Consider the following 17,740-nt stretch of genomic DNA (forward strand, 5'->3'; position numbering starts at 1 on the left):
ATTTCTTTGAAAACATGAAAAATCACTGCTAAATATTTAAACCTTCTAACATCCTACGAAAATAATATGATATTTCAGTAATGGTGGGGGTGAAGGTAAACATAAGGTAAATGGTTTTTATTAACTATTTTGTGTGGTGTGGTTATCTGGATTATAAGTAGACAATGGTATCAAAACCTCCTCAAAGAGCAACTTATCCCAATCCAGGAGCAATTTGTTGATCAACAATGCTTTTCCAGCATGATGGTGACCATGTCACAAAGCAAAAGTGATAACTAAGTGGCTCAGTGAACAAAACAGTGACATTTTAGGTCCATTGCCAGGAAACACCCAGATCTTAATCCCACTGAGAATTTGTGGTCAATCCTCAAAAAGTAGGTGGAGAAACAGAAACACTGAAATTTTAATAAACTCCAAGCAGTGATTAGCCAACAGTGTGCTGTTATCAGTCAGGATTTGGCCCAGAAACCGATATCCAGATGCCAAGGGGAATTGAAGTCTTGACAATTAAGGGACAGCACTGTAAATATTATGTCTTTACATATATTTAAAGGGGTATTTCCATGTCCAAGATCTTATCCCAATATATAGTATGTGTTATAATAATACTATTAGCAAATATATCCAAATAGAAAAGTAGCATAGTTCTCCTACCTATTCACCCCCAAAAGTCAGTACTTTGTAGAGCCTCCTTTTGCGGCAATTACAGCTGCAAGACGCTTTGGATAAGGCTCTAAGAGCTTTACACATCTTGCCACTGGGAATTTTGCCCATTCCTCAAGGCAAAACTGCTGCAGCTCCTTCAAGATGTTTTCCTCTGGTCTTCAAGGTGTTTGGTTAGTGGTGCCTCTAACTTAATGGTGTGCAGCCTCTGTGGCCTTTCAGAAAAAGTGTGTATATACTGACATACTATGTGACACTTAGATTGCACACAGGGGGACTTCCTTTCACTAAGCATGGGACTTATGAAGGTAATTGCTTGCACCAGAAATTTTTAGGGGTATCATAGCAAACAGGGTGAATACATATGCAATTTTTAGTTATTTGATCCATAACTATAATTTATGCCTATAAATTTCTCACTTCACTAACTTAGACTATTTAGTGCTGATATGTCAAACACAAATTGGATTGCAAAAATATTAAAACACAGGTTGCGAGGTAACAAAATAGGTAAAATGTAAGGGGGTGAATACTTTCGCCACCTACTGTAAATGTCTATAAATTGAATATAATTATATATTTATTATATATATTAGTTAACTACATCTACCATTCACTCTTCTTTGATATACAGTGTGTCCGTAAAGTCATGGTGCACTTTTGACCAGTCAATGGAAAGCAACAAAAAAAACGATAGAAATGTGAAATCTGCTACAATTAAAAGAAAAGCTCTCCCAGTTTTTTACCTATTCAGTGGAGTTCGATGTGGGTTCCATTTGTTGCCCTACACACATCCAAGCGATAGTGAAGTTCTTGCCAAACACAGGTAAGGAAAACTGGTGAATAACATCTGAGATTCTCTGTTTTATGGAAGGTCACCTCATCACTAAACACAATCTTCTGCAAGAATCTTGCATCATTGTCGATCTCATGAAGCATATCTGTTGCAAACGCGCATCGTTTGGGTCTATGCGCCGATTTGATAGCATGCAACAGCCGCAATCTGTACCCCGTAAAACAGAGACGTTTCTTTAACACCTTATGAACTGTAGTCTTGCTTAGGTGTAATTGTCGAGCACACGCACGCATGCACAGATTTTTTAGGGCTCCTTAAGTAGCTATCCCATATAGCCTCTGCAGACTCGTCACTGACTGATGGCCTACCAGAACAGGGTTTCTCCACCAAACTGCCGGTTTCCTTCAACTGCTTATCCCACCGAGTAATGTTATTCCTATGTGGTGGAGCTTCGTTATAAATGTGCCGATATTCACGTAGCACTTTGGTCACAGATTCGAATTTAGCGAGCCACAGAACGCACTGAACTTTCCTCTGTACCATCCACATCTCGGCTGGCATGGAAAACCACACAGCTGGCATAAGCTTGTGGCTGCATGATGTTACAGACCTGGCAGTGTATTAATCAGAGTTCAGTTTATCAGGGGTTAATCTGACTGGGGGCTCAGCAACAGCTTAAATGAGTTTGTGTTGTTTGATTGGTTCTTGTTATCTCTCTTCATGAACAGGTCTGATATGATTGGACCAGAGAAAGGGCGCCAAAATGTAAACTATAAACAGATCCTGTGACTGGTCAAAAGTGCACCATGACTTTATGGACATTGTTATGACCTGGTGGTAAGGACAATAATGGACCTGGTGGTTAAGAGCACAAGGAATGACCTGATAGTTACAAATAATATAGGACGAGCTCTGAGACGTGGGAACTCTGCTGACCGCAATCCCTAATCCTATCACACACACTAGAAATAGCCGTGGATTGCTCCTAACGCTCCCTATGCAACTCGACACAGCCTAAGGAACTAGCTAGCCCTGAAGATAGAAAAATAAGCCTACCTTGCCTCAGAGAAATTCCCCAAAGGAAAAGGCAGCCCCCCACATATAATGACTGTGAGTAAAGATGAAAATACAAACACAGAGATGAAATAGATTTAGCAAAGTGGGGCCCGACTTACTGAACAGACAGAGGATAGGAAAGGTAACTTTGCGGTCAGCACAAAAAACTACAAAAAGACCACGCAGAGGGCGCAAAAGACCCTCCGCACCGTGAGTCGGTGCGGAGGCGCTCCCTCTGTGTCCCAGAGCTTCCAGCAAGCAAGACAAAAATCTAAATAGCAAGCTGGACAGAAAAATAGCAAACTAAAGAAAAACAAGCAGGAACTTAGCTTCTGCTGGGAAGACAGGTCACAAGAACGATCCAGGAGTGAACTAGACCAATACTGGAACATTGACAGGTGGCATGGAGCAATGATCTAAGTGGAGTTAAATAGAGCAGCCAGCTAACGAATTAACCTCGTCACCTGTGGAAGGAAACTCAGAAGCCGCCGCCCCACTCACAACCAACAGAGGAAGCCCATGGACATAACCAGCCGAAGTACCATTCATGACCACAGGAGGGAGCTTGACAACAGAATTCACAACAGTACCCCCCCCTTGAGGAGGGGTCACCGAACCCTCACCAGAGCCCCCAGGCCAACCAGGATTAGCCAAATGAAAGGCACGAACCAGATCGGCAGCATGAACATCGGAGGCAAAGACCCAGGAATTATCTTCCTGACCATAACCCTTCCACTTGACCAGGTACTGGAGTTTCCGTCTCGAAATACGAGAATCCAAAATCTTCTCCACCACATACTCCAACTCCCCCTCAACCAACACCGGGGCAGGAGGATCAACGGATGGAACCACAGGCGCCACGTATCTCCGCAACAACGACCTATGGAATACATTATGGATGGCAAAAGAAGCTGGAAGGGTCAAACGAAACGACACAGGATTGAGAACCTCAGAAATCTTATATGGACCAATGAAACAAGGCTTAAACTTAGGAGAGGAAACCTTCATAGGAACATAACGAGACGACAACCAAACCAAATCCCCAACACGAAGTCGGGGACCCACACAGCGCCGGCGGTTAGCGAAACGTTGAGCCTTCTCCTGGGACAATGTTAAATTGTCCACCACATGAGTCCAAATCTGTGCAACCTATCCACCACAGTATCTACACCAGAACAGTCCGAAGACTCAACCTGCCCTGAAGAGAAACGAGGATGGAAACCCCAATTGCAGAAAAACGGCGAAACCAAAGTAGCCGAGCTGGCCCGATTATTAAGGGCGAACTCAGCCAAAGGCAAAAAAAACACCCAATCATCCTGATCAGCAGAAATAAAGCATCTCAGATATGTTTCCAAAGTCTGATTAGTTCGTTCGGTTTGGCCATTTGTCTGAGGGTGGAAAGCCGAGGAAAAAGACAAATCAATGCCCATCCTAGCACAAAAGGCTCGCCAAAACCTCGAAACAAACTGGGAACCTCTGTCCGAAACGATGTTCTCCGGAATGCCATGTAAACGAACCACATGCTGGAAGAACAATGGCACCAAATCAGAGGAGGAAGGCAATTTAGACAAGGGTACCAAATGGACCATCTTAGAAAAGCGATCACAAACCACCCAAATGACCGACATCTTTTGAGAGACAGGGAGATCTGAAATAAAATCCATAGAGATATGCGTCCAGGGCCTCTTCGGGACCGGCAAGGGCAAAAGCAACCCACTGGCACGAGAACAGCAGGGCTTAGCCCGAGCACAAGTCCCACAGGACTGCACAAAAGAACGCACATCCCGCGACAAAGATGGCCACCAAAAGGATCTAGCCACCAAATGTCTGGTACCAAAGATTCCAGGATGACCAGCCAACACCGAAAAATGAACCTCAGAGATAACTCTACTAGTCCATTTATCAGGGACAAACAGTTTCTCCGCTGGGCAACGGTCAGGTCTATCAGCCTGAAATTTTTGCAGCACCCGCCGCAAATCAGGGGAGATGGCAGACAAAATTACCCCCTCTTTGAGAATACCCGCCGGCTCAGGAACACCCGGAGAGTCGGGCACAAAACTCCTTGACAGGGCATCAGCCTACACATTCTTAGAGCCTGGAAGGTACGAAACCACAAAATCAAAGCGGGAGAAAAATAGCGACCAACGAGCCTGTCTAGGATTCAACCGTTTGGCAGACTCGAGATAAGTCAAATTCTTGTGATCCGTCAAGACCACCACGCGATGCTTGGCTCCTTCAAGCCAATGACGCCACTCCTCGAATGCCCACTTCATGGCCAACAACTCTCGATTGCCAACATCATAATTGCGCTCAGCAGGCGAAAACTTTCTAGAAAAGAAGGCACATGGTTTCATCACCGAGCCATCAGAACTTCTTTGCGACAAAACAGCCCCTGCTCCAATCTCAGAAGCATCAACCTCGACCTGAAACGGGAGCGAAACATCTGGCTGGCACAACACAGGGGTAGAAGAAAAATGACGCTTTAACTCCTGAAAAGCTTCCACAGCCGCAGAAGACCAATTGACCACATCAGCACCCTTCTTGGTCAAATCAGTCAACGGTTTAGCAACACTAGAAAAATTACTGATGAAGCGACGATAAAAATTAGCAAAGCCCAGGAACTTTTGCAGACTCTTCACAGATGTCGGCTGAGTCCAATCATAAATGGCCAGGACCTTAACAGGGTCCATCTCGATAGTAGAAGGGGAAAAAATGAAACCCAAAAATGAAACCTTCTGAACTCCAAAGAGACACTTTGACCCCTTCACAAACAAAGAATTTGCACGAAGGACCTGGAACACCATTCTGACCTGCTTCACGTGAGACTCCCAATCATCCGAAAAGACCAAAATATCATCCAAATATACAATCAGGAATTTATCCAGGTACTCTCGGAAGATGTCATGCATAAAGGACTGAAATACTGATGGAGCATTGGAAAGCCCGAATGGCATAACCAGGTACTCAAAATGGCCCTCGGGCGTATTAAATGCTGTTTTCCATTCATCGCCCTGTTTAATACGCACAAGATTATACGCACCACGAAGATCTATCTTGGTGAACCAACAAGCCCCCTTAATCCGAGCAAACAAATCAGACAGCAGCGGCAAAGGATACTGAAATTTGACTGTGATCTTATTAAGAAGGTGGTAATCAATACAAGGTCTCAAAGAACCATCCTTCTTGGCCACAAAAAAGAACCCTGCTCCCAATGGTGACGACGACGGCCGAATATGACCCTTCTCCAAGGATTCCTTTACATAACTCCGCATAGCGGCATGCTCTGGCACAGATAAATTGAACAGTCGGCCCTTAGGAAACTTATTACCAGGAATCAAATCGATAGCACAATCACAATCCCTATGAGGAGGTAGGGCACTGGATTTGGGCTCATCAAATACATCCCGGTAATCCGACAAAAACTCCGGGACTTCAGAAGGGGTGGATGACGAAATAGACAAAAATGGAACATCACCATGTACCCCCTGACAACCCCAGCTGGACACAGACATTGATTTCCAATCCAATACTGGATTATGGACCTGTAGCCATGGCAACCCCAAAACGACCACATCATGCAGATTATGCAACACCAAAAAGCGAATATCCTCCTGATGTGCAGGAGCCATGCACATGGTCAATTGGGTACAGTACTGAGGCTTATTCTTGGCCAAAGGCGTAGCATCAATTCCTCTCAATGGATTAGGATACTGCAAGGGCTCCAAGAAAAAACCACAGCGCCTAGCAAACTCCAAGTCCATCAAATTCAGGGCAGCGCCTGAATCCACAAATGCCATAACAGAATAGGATGACAAAGAGCAAATCAGAGTAACGGACAAAACAAATTTCGACTGTACCGTACCAATGGTGGCAGACCTAGCGAAACGCTTAGTGCGCTTAGGACGATCGGAGATAGCATGAGTGGAATCACCACAGTAAAAACACAGCCCATTCCGACATCTGTGTTCTTGCCGTTCAGCTCTGGTCAAAGTCCTATCACATTGCATAGGCTCAGGTCTATGCTCAGATAATACCGCCAAATGGTGCACAGCTTTACGCTCACGCAAGCGTCGATCGATCTGAATGGCCAAAGACATAGACTCATTCAGACCAGCAGGCATGGGAAATCCCACCATGACATCCTTAAGGGCTTCAGAGAGACCCTTTCTGAAAATTGCTGCCAGGGCACATTCATTCCACTGAGTGAGTACAGACCACTTCCTAAACTTCTGACAATATATCTCCGCTTCATCCTGACCCTGACACAGAGCCAGCAAGATTTTCTCTGCCTGATCCACTGAATTTGGTTCATCATAAAGCAATCCGAGCGCCAGAAAAAACGCATCAATATCACGCAATGCTGGATCTCCTGGCGCAAGGGAAAATGCCCAGTCTTGAGGGTCGCCACATAACAAAGAAATAATGATTTTCACTTGTTGAACAGGGTCACCTGAGGAGCGAGGTTTCAAAGCAAGAAACAATTTACAATTATTTTTGAAATTCAGAAACTTAGATCTATCCCCAAAAAACAAATCAGGAATTGGAATCCTAGGCTCTAACATCGGATTCTGAACCACAAAATCTTGAATGTTTTGTACCCTTGCAGTGAGATTATTCATACAAGAGGACAGACCTTGAATGTCCATATCTACACCTGTATCCTGAACCACCCAGAGGTAAAGGGGAAAAGAGAGACAAAACACAGTGCAAAGAAAAAAAAATGGTCTCAGAACTTCTCTTATCCCTCTATTGAGATGCATTAATACTTTGGGCCACCTGTACTGTTATGACCTGGTGGTAAGGACAATAATGGACCTGGTGGTTAAGAGCACACGGAATGACCTGATAGTTACAAATAATATAGGACGAGCTCTGAGACGTGAGAACTCTGCTGACCGCAATCCCTAATCCTATCACACACACTAGAAATAGCCGTGGATTGCTCCTAACGCTCCCTATGCAACTCGACACAGCCTAAGGAACTAGCTAGCCCTGAAGATAGAAAAATAAGCCTACCTTGCCTCAGAGAAATTCCCCAAATGAAAAGGCAGCCCCCCACATATAATGACTGTGAGTAAAGATGAAAATACAAACACAGAGATGAAATAGATTTAGCAAAGTGAGGCCCGACTTACTGAACAGGCAGAGGATAGGAAAGGTAACTTTGCGGTCAGCACAAAAAACTGCAAAAACACCACGCAGAGGGCGCAAAAGACCCTCCGCACCGACTCACAGTGCTTCCAGCAAGCAAGACAAAAATCAAAATAGCAAGCTGGACAGAAAAATAGCAAACTAAAGAAAAACAAGCAGGAACTTAGCTTCTGCTGGGAAGACAGGTCACAAGAACGATCCAGGAGTGAACTAGACCAATACTGGAACATTGACAGGTGGCATGGAGCAATGATCTAAGTGGAGTTAAATAGAGCAGCCAGCTAACGAATTAACCTCGTCACCTGTGGAAGGAAACTCAGAAGCCGCCGCCCCACTCACAACCAACAGAGGAAGCCCATGGACAGAACCAGCCGAAGTACCATTCATGACCACAGGAGGGAGCTTGACAACAGAATTCACAACAGGACACACTGTATATAGAACTGAAAAAAACTATTTCATAATTATTCCTTCTCGAACACAAGTGATCAGATGATCGCAGCATCTAGTCTCCCATGGAGACTATTGAAGCAAGTAAAGAGTAAAAAAAATATATATATAAAAGTTCAAATCACCCCCTTTTGCCCCATTCAAACTAAAATAATTAAAAAAAAAAAACACATATTTGGTATCACAGCATTCAGAAACACGCCATCCATCAAGATACAAGAAGAATTAATCCAATCGGTAAATGAGAAAAAAAATCAAAATGCCAGAATTAAATATTTTTGGTCGCTGCAACATTGAAATAAAAAGCAATAACGGGCGATCAAAACATTGTATCTATCCTAAAATGGTATCAATAAAACATCAGCTCGGTGCGCAAAAGATAAGCCCTCACCCAGACCAAGATCCCGAAAAATGGAGACGCTACAGGTCTCGGAAAATGGCACCATTTATCTTTTTTTTTTTTTTTTTAACAAACTTTGGAAATTCTTTTCATAAATTAAATAAAAAAAAACTATACATGTTTGGTATCTCCGAACTTGTAATGACCTAGGGGAATCATAATGACAAGTCAATTTTAGAAGTTAGTGAACATTATACAAGAAAAAAAAAACAATTGTGGAATTGCACTTTTTTTGCAATTTCACCACACTTTGAATTTTCCCCCCATTTTCCAGTACCTGAAATGGTAAAATCAATGGTGTTGTTTAAAATTAAAACTCGTCCCGCAAAAAACAAGCCCTCACATGTCCATATTGACGGAAAAATAACAAAGTTATGGCTGTGGAAAGAAGGGGAGCAAAGAAAAGAAATCTAAAAATGGTCGTTAAGGGGTAAAGTCCCTAGAAAAAATTGTTTTGTAAATTTTGTTGGAAAAATTGCTGAGAAACTTTTAACTCTTCTAACTTAAAAATAAAAAAATGATGCTGACGTAAAGTAGACATGTGGAAAATGTTATTTATTATCTATTTTGTAGGGTATAACTATTTGGTTTAAGGACATAAAAATTATAAGTTTGAAAATTTAGAAATTTTCAAATTTTTTTTTACATAAATAAATGCAAATAATAGCAACCAAAATTCACCAATAATATACTGTAACGTACAACATGTCATGGGAAAAAAACTATCTCAGAATCAGGGACAATGGACTGAATTGTAAAATTTGGCCTGGTGAGATAATTGAAAACCGGCTTGGGGATGAAGGGCTTAATCTAGAATATTGGGCCTTTTCAAAATTAGGTGTTTTTGCCTTTCCAGCCCAAGTATGTGGTTTTGCAGGTAAAGCAAAATGAAATGATATTGTGGTCACTGGTACCAAGGTTTTCGCAAACAGCAGCTTCCCCAACCAGCTCTTCCTTGCTACAAGTAACAAATCCTAGGGATCCTCTTGTTGGTTCTTCAACAAACCATTAGACTTGTCCGTTATACTCCAACTAACTGAGGAATTTTCTCTCCTTTGAAGTTGAAAGCAGAACCATGACCTCAGTCAGTGTCTGGGTAGTTACAACCTCCCATAATCATTACTGTTGCAGTCTATGCAGCTCGAGTCCTCTGATTATGTAACAGACCCTTGTACTCCTCTGTGATGTTGAGGGGTCTATAGATTAAACTAAAATAGATGTTTCAGTGTTTACTTCTCATTGTGATTCCAAACACAAGGTTTCAACTTCCTCACAATCTTCTCTATTGCTTCTGTCAGTCACTTTCATATCACATATAATATAGTATATAGTGTTGACTCCGCAAGGTATAGACAAGGACAGATCATCACTATATGCTATAATGGTGTGGAGGTATACTGGGGATAATTCTCAGTATCTGTATTATTCTGTATATACACTGCACAGTACCACTTCTCCTGTCCTGTATACTGGGAATACAGTAATTATATGTATCTATATTATTCTGTATTTACACTGCACAGTACCATTTCTCCTGTCATGTATACAGGGTGTAATTCTCTGTATCTGTATTATTCTGTACACAGTTGTGCTCAAAAGTTTACATACCCCGGGAGAATTTTTGCTTTCTTGGCCTTTTTTCAGGGAATATGAATGATAACACCAAAACTTTTCTCCACTCATGGTTAGTGGTTGGGTGAAGCCATTTATTGTCAAACTACTGTGTTGTCATGGTGTGACCCGACCCAACGGGTGGTTGGTCAACGGACAGCACAACTCACAAACAATGGAATGGAAAAGGTGAGAGGAAGGCCCTACCTGTAGGGAATGGAGGATGGTCACCACCTGAGCTCATACCTGAGCCTATCCCTGTACTCCCCTAATGCCCTATGCAGGCCCTTCCCCCCACCGCCGTCAGGATGCCTCGTCCCTAGTAGTCACCTATTACTGCCCTGGCTAGTGCACTGCCTACTGGCTGGCAAGGAGCACTAGCCTCACCTCTGCAGATAATACACACAGTGGAGAGTGACAAACACCAAAAGGGACAAGGGGACAAAAACACCACCCTTAGCTTATGAACACCACTGCTAAGCTCCACACTGCAGATAACAACAGCAACTAGACTCCAAACACCCGACGTGGCTGACACAGATAGCTGCTCCTGCTAGGCTGGTCTCCAGAAAGAAACTATATCACCAACAGTCAGGTGATGCATCATGTGACCTTTTAAAGCATTGTGGGAGTGGTCACCACCTGCATCAGCTGACCCAGCAGCACTGCAGTAACAAAAGATAGCCAGCGAGGAAAACTGACATTAACCCCCGATGGTCCAAAAGGAAATAAGTTTTAAACTGAGTGGAACCAGAGCTGCCACAAATCCAAAAAGTGGATCGTGACAGTTGTTTTCTCTTTTTAAATCATAATGACAACCCAAAACATCCAAATGACCCTGATCAAAAGTTCACATACCCTGGTGATTTTGGCCTGGTAACATGCACAGAAGTTGACACAAATGGGTTTGAATGGCTACTAAAGGTAACGGTAAAGGCATCCTGTGACCTGTTTGCTTGTAATCAGTGTGTATAAATAAAAGCTGAGTGAGTTTTTGGGATCCAGACAGACTCTTGCATCTTTCATCCAGCCACTGACATTTTTGGATTATGAGTCATGGGGAAAGCAAAAGAATTGTCAACGGATCTAAGGGAAAAGGTAGTTGAACTGTATAAAACAGGAAAGGGATAAAAAAAGATATCCAAGAAACTGATAATGCTAGTCGGCAGCGTTCAAAATGTGATTAACAAATGGAAAATCCGGGGCTCTGTAAAAACAAAACCATGGTCAGGTAGACCAACAAACATGTCGTCCACAACTGCCAGGAAAATTGCTCAGGATGCAAAGAAAAACCCACAAATAACATCAGCGGAAATACAGGACTCTCTGAAAACTAGCTCTGTGCCTGTTTCAAGATGCACAATAAGGAGGCACTTGAAGAAAAATGGGCTGCATGGTCAAGTCGCCAGAAGAAAGCCATTACTGAGCAAATGTCACAAAGAATCTCGCCTACAATATGCAAAACAGCACAGAGACAAGCCTCAAAACTTCTGGAACAAGGTAATTTGGAGTGATGAGACCAAAATTGAACTTTTTGGCCACATTCATAAATATTACATTTGAAGAGAGGTCAGCAAGGCCTATGATGAAAGTAACACCATTCCTACCGCAAAGCTTGAAGGTGGATCGCTGATGTTTTGGGGATGTGTGAGCTAAAAAGGCACAGGAAACTTGGTCAAAGGCACGTTATCAGCAAATACTGGAGGCAAATTTGCACTCATCAGCCCACAAGCTGCACATGGGACCTACTTGGACGTACCAACATGACAACAATCCCAAACACAAGGCCAAGTCGACCTGTCATTGGCTACAGCAGAGCAAAGTGAAGGTTCTGGTGTGGCCATCTCAGTCTCCTGACCTCAATATCATTGAGCCACTCTGGGGAGATCTCAAGCGCGCAGTTCATGCTAGACAGCCCAGGAATTTACAGCAAACGGAGGTTTCTTGCCAAGAAGAGTGGGCAGCTTTACCATCTGAGAAAATAAAGACCCTCATCCAAACTACTACAAAAGACTTCAACTTGTCATTGATGTTAGAGGGGGCAATACACGGTATTAAGAAATGGGGTATGTGAACTTTTGATCAGGGTCATTTGGATGTTTTGGGTTGTCATTATGATTTAAAAAGAGAAACCACAGTAGTTTGACAATAAATGGCTTGACCCAACCACTAAACATGCGTGAAGAAAAAGTTTTGGTGCTATCATTCATATTCTCTGAAAAAAGGCCTAGAAAGCAAAAATTCTGCCTGGGTATGTACACTTTTGAGCACATCTGTATATACACACTTCACAGTACCATTCCTCCTGTCCTGTATACTGGTGTAATTCTTAGTATAAGTATTATTCTTTATATACACACTGCACAGTACCACATCTCCTGTCCTGTATACAGTGTGTAATGCTCAGTATCTGTATGATTTTGTGTATACCGCAGGTACCACTAGGGACTGTGGAGTCAGGATATCTAGTCTGTACAGGAACCAACAGGGTTAGTTGCAGTTTTTAGCGTATAACCTATTTCCCTGAGTGAGTTTCTACACAGGCATAGATATACTAGGAGCTGTTAAGAGCATTCAGGGTGAGGTGCCGTCGAGTAGGGGCGCCATAACGTTATCTTAGGGTGCCAACCTCAAAGAGCAGGTAGAGACAGACCAGGATCAGAGTAGGGCTTTTAACAGTCTAAACAGGGATCTGTCAGGTTCAGGTATTTGTCCCCTTGGTTTGTACGCTACTCGTGTACATGTTCTTGTGTAGTCTGTTATGAACTGGTGATTCAGAACCACAATGGACCTAGTGGTTAAGAGCACACAAAGTGACCTGATAGTTACTAATAACATAGGACGAGCTCTGAGACGTGGGAACTCTGCTGACCGCAATCCCTAATCCTATCATACCACACTAGAGGTAGCCGTGGAGCGCTCCTGACCAGACCTAGGCGCCTCGGGCACAGCCTGAGAAACTAGCTAGCCCTGAAGATAGAAAAATAAGCCTACCTTGCCTCAGAGAAATTCCCCAAAGGAAAAGGCAGCCCCCCACATATAATGACTGTGAGTAAAGATGAAAATACAAACACAGAGATGAAATACATTTTAGCAAAGTGAGGCCCGACTTACTGAATAGACCGAGGATAGGAAAGATATCTTTGCGGTCAGCACAAAAACCTACAAACAACCACGCAGAGGGCGCAAAAAGACCCTCCGCACCGACTAACGGTACGGAGGTGCTCCCTCTGCGTCTCAGAGCTTCCAGCAAGCAAGAAAAACCAATATAGCAAGCTGGACAGAAAATATAGCAAACAAAAGTAACACAAGCAAAACTTAGCTTATGCAGGGCAGACAGGCCACAAGAACGATCCAGGAAAGAGCAAGACCAATACTGGAACATTGACTGGAGGCCAGGAACAAAGAACTAGGTGGAGTTAAATAGAGCAGCACCTAACGACCTAACCTCGTCACCTGAGGAAGGAAACTCAGAAGCCGCAGCCCCACTCACATCCACCAGAGGAAGCTCATAGACAGAACCAGCCGAAGTACCACTCATGACCACAGGAGGGAGCTTGACCACAGAATTTACAACAGTAGTCATAACAGTGGCTTGAACTATGACAGTCTTGATGAATTTTGTCCATTATCTAATTTCCTTGATATTTTTCCCCAAATTAGGCTATTTTATAAAGCAAATTATAACAAACTTACTCATACACTGTAATCTACAGGGCACTATAAAATAATTGCTATCTTGCAGGACCCTATTTTGTGAATGGTTTCCCATTACTATATATGTAACTGAAATACGCTGTCATGAATAAAGTAAAATTCTGTCACTTTCACAAGCTCAATGAGAACAATAGGTCGCTCAAGGTCAGAACCCCTGCCGGTGAGACAAAAAGACTGAGGACTTGTTCTATTTGACGGACAAAAATCAGACAGAAATCCCAATGCTTCTAGCTTCCTGCTGTTCTGATCAAAAGCAAATATCAGTGTTTGAGGTCTTTCAAAAGTCGTTTTCCTCTCTTGTAAACTTATCAAATGGTCAATTTAGAGTTTATAGAGATAAAATGAGACAACTTTGCAGGGAAAGGTCAAATGCACTCAAAATTATCTATATGTCTTTAAAAAGAGTACGCCAGTAAGCAGGTACCTAAGGAGGAGCTGAGCATCAGAACTGTCTTTCTAGATAATGTACCATTTACTTCAGGTCAAAGAGTGAAGTGGTTGGATCTATTAAAAGTTAATTCAGCTTTCCCTATCACAGTACTCTTCTGAACTTTGTTGTAGTTCACTACATGGTGGCCCATTGCTTGGATCTACAAACCTACAGAATGAAACTTATGAATTTACATAATTGCATGGATTTTCCCAAGCTTTCGAGGATCCAAAGCTGTAAATGAGAACTGTCCATGAAAGGCAGGAAGCTCTTAAAAGTTTTCACAATGCTGAATTTTCTCTGAAAGGTCCTTAACCAACTGTCTCAGGACCAGCATTCGATCTGTCACAGATTTATGGCCAGCTAAACTGAAAGAGAACATTGCAAGTGGAAGGCTGATAGCTCTTAAAAGGTCTTCCACAGACAGTTTTTGCATGAGCCACTCTATCCTGCTTTGAGCAGGGTATTGGACCAGATGACCCAGGAGGTCCCTTCCAACTCTACAATTCTATGATTCTATGCTCTAGCAGGAGTACTCTGACCATTAGTTTTGAATCCCTATACAGGGATCTAGACTTATGCATAGCTCCTGGGGTAAGTCAACGGAGTGGCTACTTGCCAATGGTACAGGCTGGTAGAGAATACTTAGAAAGCTGGGTCAGTACCAAGAGGACAATCAACAATAACATCTTAAGTAGGTGTAATCAAAACACAAGCTGAGGTCAAGGATGGAAACAGCCAACTAAGTCAGTGCAGTGCAAAGAAATGAACCAGAATCAGTAACATCGATAACTGGCAACTAAAAGAAATGAGATAAAGGTTTAAATAGTGTGTAGCCTAGCCCAAAGCTCAGAGTAGGGAACTTACGATGCAAGTGTTGAGTAATTAACCCACAAGCACTCTGGCTAGATGATACGACATGTCCTTGAATGCTAACCAGAACTGCTCCAGTGTCATGCGAAGTCACTTGCAATGAAGCTGAGGTGGCAGCTAGCAATAGGAGCAAAATTGGAGTGAGTATAGATGTTGATGTTACAAATACTCCAAAAACATACTGATAAATATACGCGTGTCTGCCCTTAGAGGGAATCGGTCATGAAATCTCTGGTTTTGGTATTTATGAGTCCAGCAGGCGGTCCTATTCAGTGATTGACAGTTATCACTGCATGCACAGTCATACAGGGAAGGCAATCAAACTCCTAGTAGTGGAAATTTATATTAATCTGACTAGCTCCTCATGCTCTATATATCCTGCATGCTAATCAGATGCCAGTTTCAACATAACAGATTCACTTTTACTTAAATTTTAGAAATGCAGTCAAGATACCAATTTAATTCAACCTTGCATCATAAATTCATAAAACATGTATTATTTAAACATGACAGCATATGGGTGAGGAATGGTAGATTGATGAAATCTGTCATAGCATCTATCACAGCAATATAGTAAATAACACTGTATTTCTTAAAGAGGTGGTCCAATACTTTATCATTTATGACCTATCCTTGGGATAGATCATCAATGTCTGATTGGTCAATGTCTCAGTGTCGGTGTCTGATGGAAATGCGAAATTGTGGAGCTCTGCCACCTTCTGGCCGCGGCTAGTTACTGCACGTCCACCTCAAGTCGCGGCCACTATCAGAAGACGGAGCAACTCTGCAATTGAGCAATTCCGGCTGATCAGACATTGATGATCTATCCTCAATACTCAATGCTTTTCATGTATAATATCAATCAAGACAGGAAACAAAGAGTCGTTGTAAAAGGTACGTTCTCTAAATGGGATATAGTCAGCAGTGGGGACCGCAGGGATCTGTGCTGGGACCGATTCTTTTTAACCTCTTCATTAATGACCTTGTGGATGGGATTGAGAGTAAAGTGTCAGTCTTCGGTGACAACATCAAATTATGTAGGATATTAAAATCTGACCTTGACATTATAATATTACAAAATGATCTGGATAAGATATCTGAATGGGCAAACACTTGGAAAATGAGGTTTAATGTAGATAAATGAAAAGTAATGCACCTAGGAAGGAGTAATCCTATTGCTACATATACATTAAATGGGACCATACTTTGGACTACAGAACAGAGAAGGACTTGGGTATTCTGGTTACAAGTAAGCTGGCAGCAGTACTCAATGTCAAGCAGCAGCTGGAAAAGCAAACAAGATTTTACGATGTATAAAAAGAGAGAGTAAATCCAATGATCCCACTGTATTATTTCCCCTTTACAAATCACTTCTGAGGCCAAATCTAGAATACAGGATCCAGTTTTGGGCCCCATATTTTAAAAAGGACATTCAGAAATTAGAGTCAGTTCAAAAGTGGGCAACTAGATTATTACAATGGATAGAAGGCCTCTCATATGATGAGAGGTTGGAAAAGTTGGGCTTGTTTAGCTTAGAAAAAAAGACGTCTGAGAGGAGATCTCATTTCTAAGTATAAATATATGTGTGGTCAGTACAGAGGACTTGCACACATTCGAAAGACCATACTAAGGACCTAAACAGGAAAGGGTTCTTTACAGTTAGAGCTGTCAGACTGTGGAATGCCCGACCACAAGAGGTAGTAAAGGCAAACACTATAACAGCTTTGTTTAAAGGCTGGATGATTTCCTCAATACATATAACATTGTGGGTTATAGATAATCTAGTGATGAAATGTATAGTTGGTGGAAAAAGGTTGAACTTGATGGACCCAGGTCTTTTTTTCAACCTATGTAACTAATTAATCTTGAACTGAAAATGAAAAGAAAAGTTAGAACTACTTGAAACTAGAAGAGACAAAAGTCTTAAACTATTCAAGTGAAACATTTTTTTTACCAATGAACTGCAATCATAATAACATGAATAATAATAACATTTCTTGGACTGAATAAGCTTACCTGGAATGCATAAACATTTGTAACTATTCCCAATGTTGCGACAGATCCCATGAGCACAAGGGCTAAGGGCACAAAAATCCGCAAGCTGGGCACATGTGGGCCCCATGTATCCGCGACTGCAGCGGCAGGAGAATGAGAGGCCGGATGAGTAACAGCTGCCATTGTTCAGGCAAGGAGACGTGGAGCAGGGATCCACCTTCTCTTCACAAAAAGATCCTAAAAAGCCTGCAAAAAAAAAAAAAAATCACACATTCCATACATTTTGCATACATATCACATCAACTCAAGCTTTAAAGGGAACCTGTCACCCCCAAAATTGATGGTGAGGTAAGCTCACCGTCATCAGGGGCTTATCTACAGCATTCTGTAATGCTGTAGATAAGTCCGCGATGTTACCTGAAAGAGGAGAAAAAGAGGTTAGATTATACTCATCCAGAGGCGGTCCTGCTCCGATGGGTGTCTCAGATCCGGAACAGCGCCTCCCACCTTCATTCCATAGTAACATAGTAACATAGTTAGTAAGGCCGAAAAAAGACATTTGTCCATCCAGTTCAGCCTATATTCCATTATAATAAAT

General features: G+C 42.3%; 1 protein-coding gene across 1 annotated transcript in view; it reads right to left on the reverse strand.

Moving 5' to 3' along the window:
- DNER (delta/notch like EGF repeat containing) overlaps window positions 1–17,740 on the reverse strand; it is a 411,277-nt gene that overhangs the window by 94,882 nt on the left and 298,655 nt on the right. Inside the window, exon 8 of the mRNA XM_069727849.1 lies at window positions 17,164–17,388. Coding sequence (XP_069583950.1) covers window positions 17,164–17,388 — 225 coding nt within the window. The remainder of the gene's footprint in view (window positions 1–17,163; window positions 17,389–17,740) is intronic.

Source organism: Ranitomeya imitator, chromosome 5, assembly GCF_032444005.1.
Source record: "Ranitomeya imitator isolate aRanImi1 chromosome 5, aRanImi1.pri, whole genome shotgun sequence".
In the NCBI taxonomy this organism is placed as follows: domain Eukaryota; kingdom Metazoa; phylum Chordata; class Amphibia; order Anura; family Dendrobatidae; genus Ranitomeya; species Ranitomeya imitator.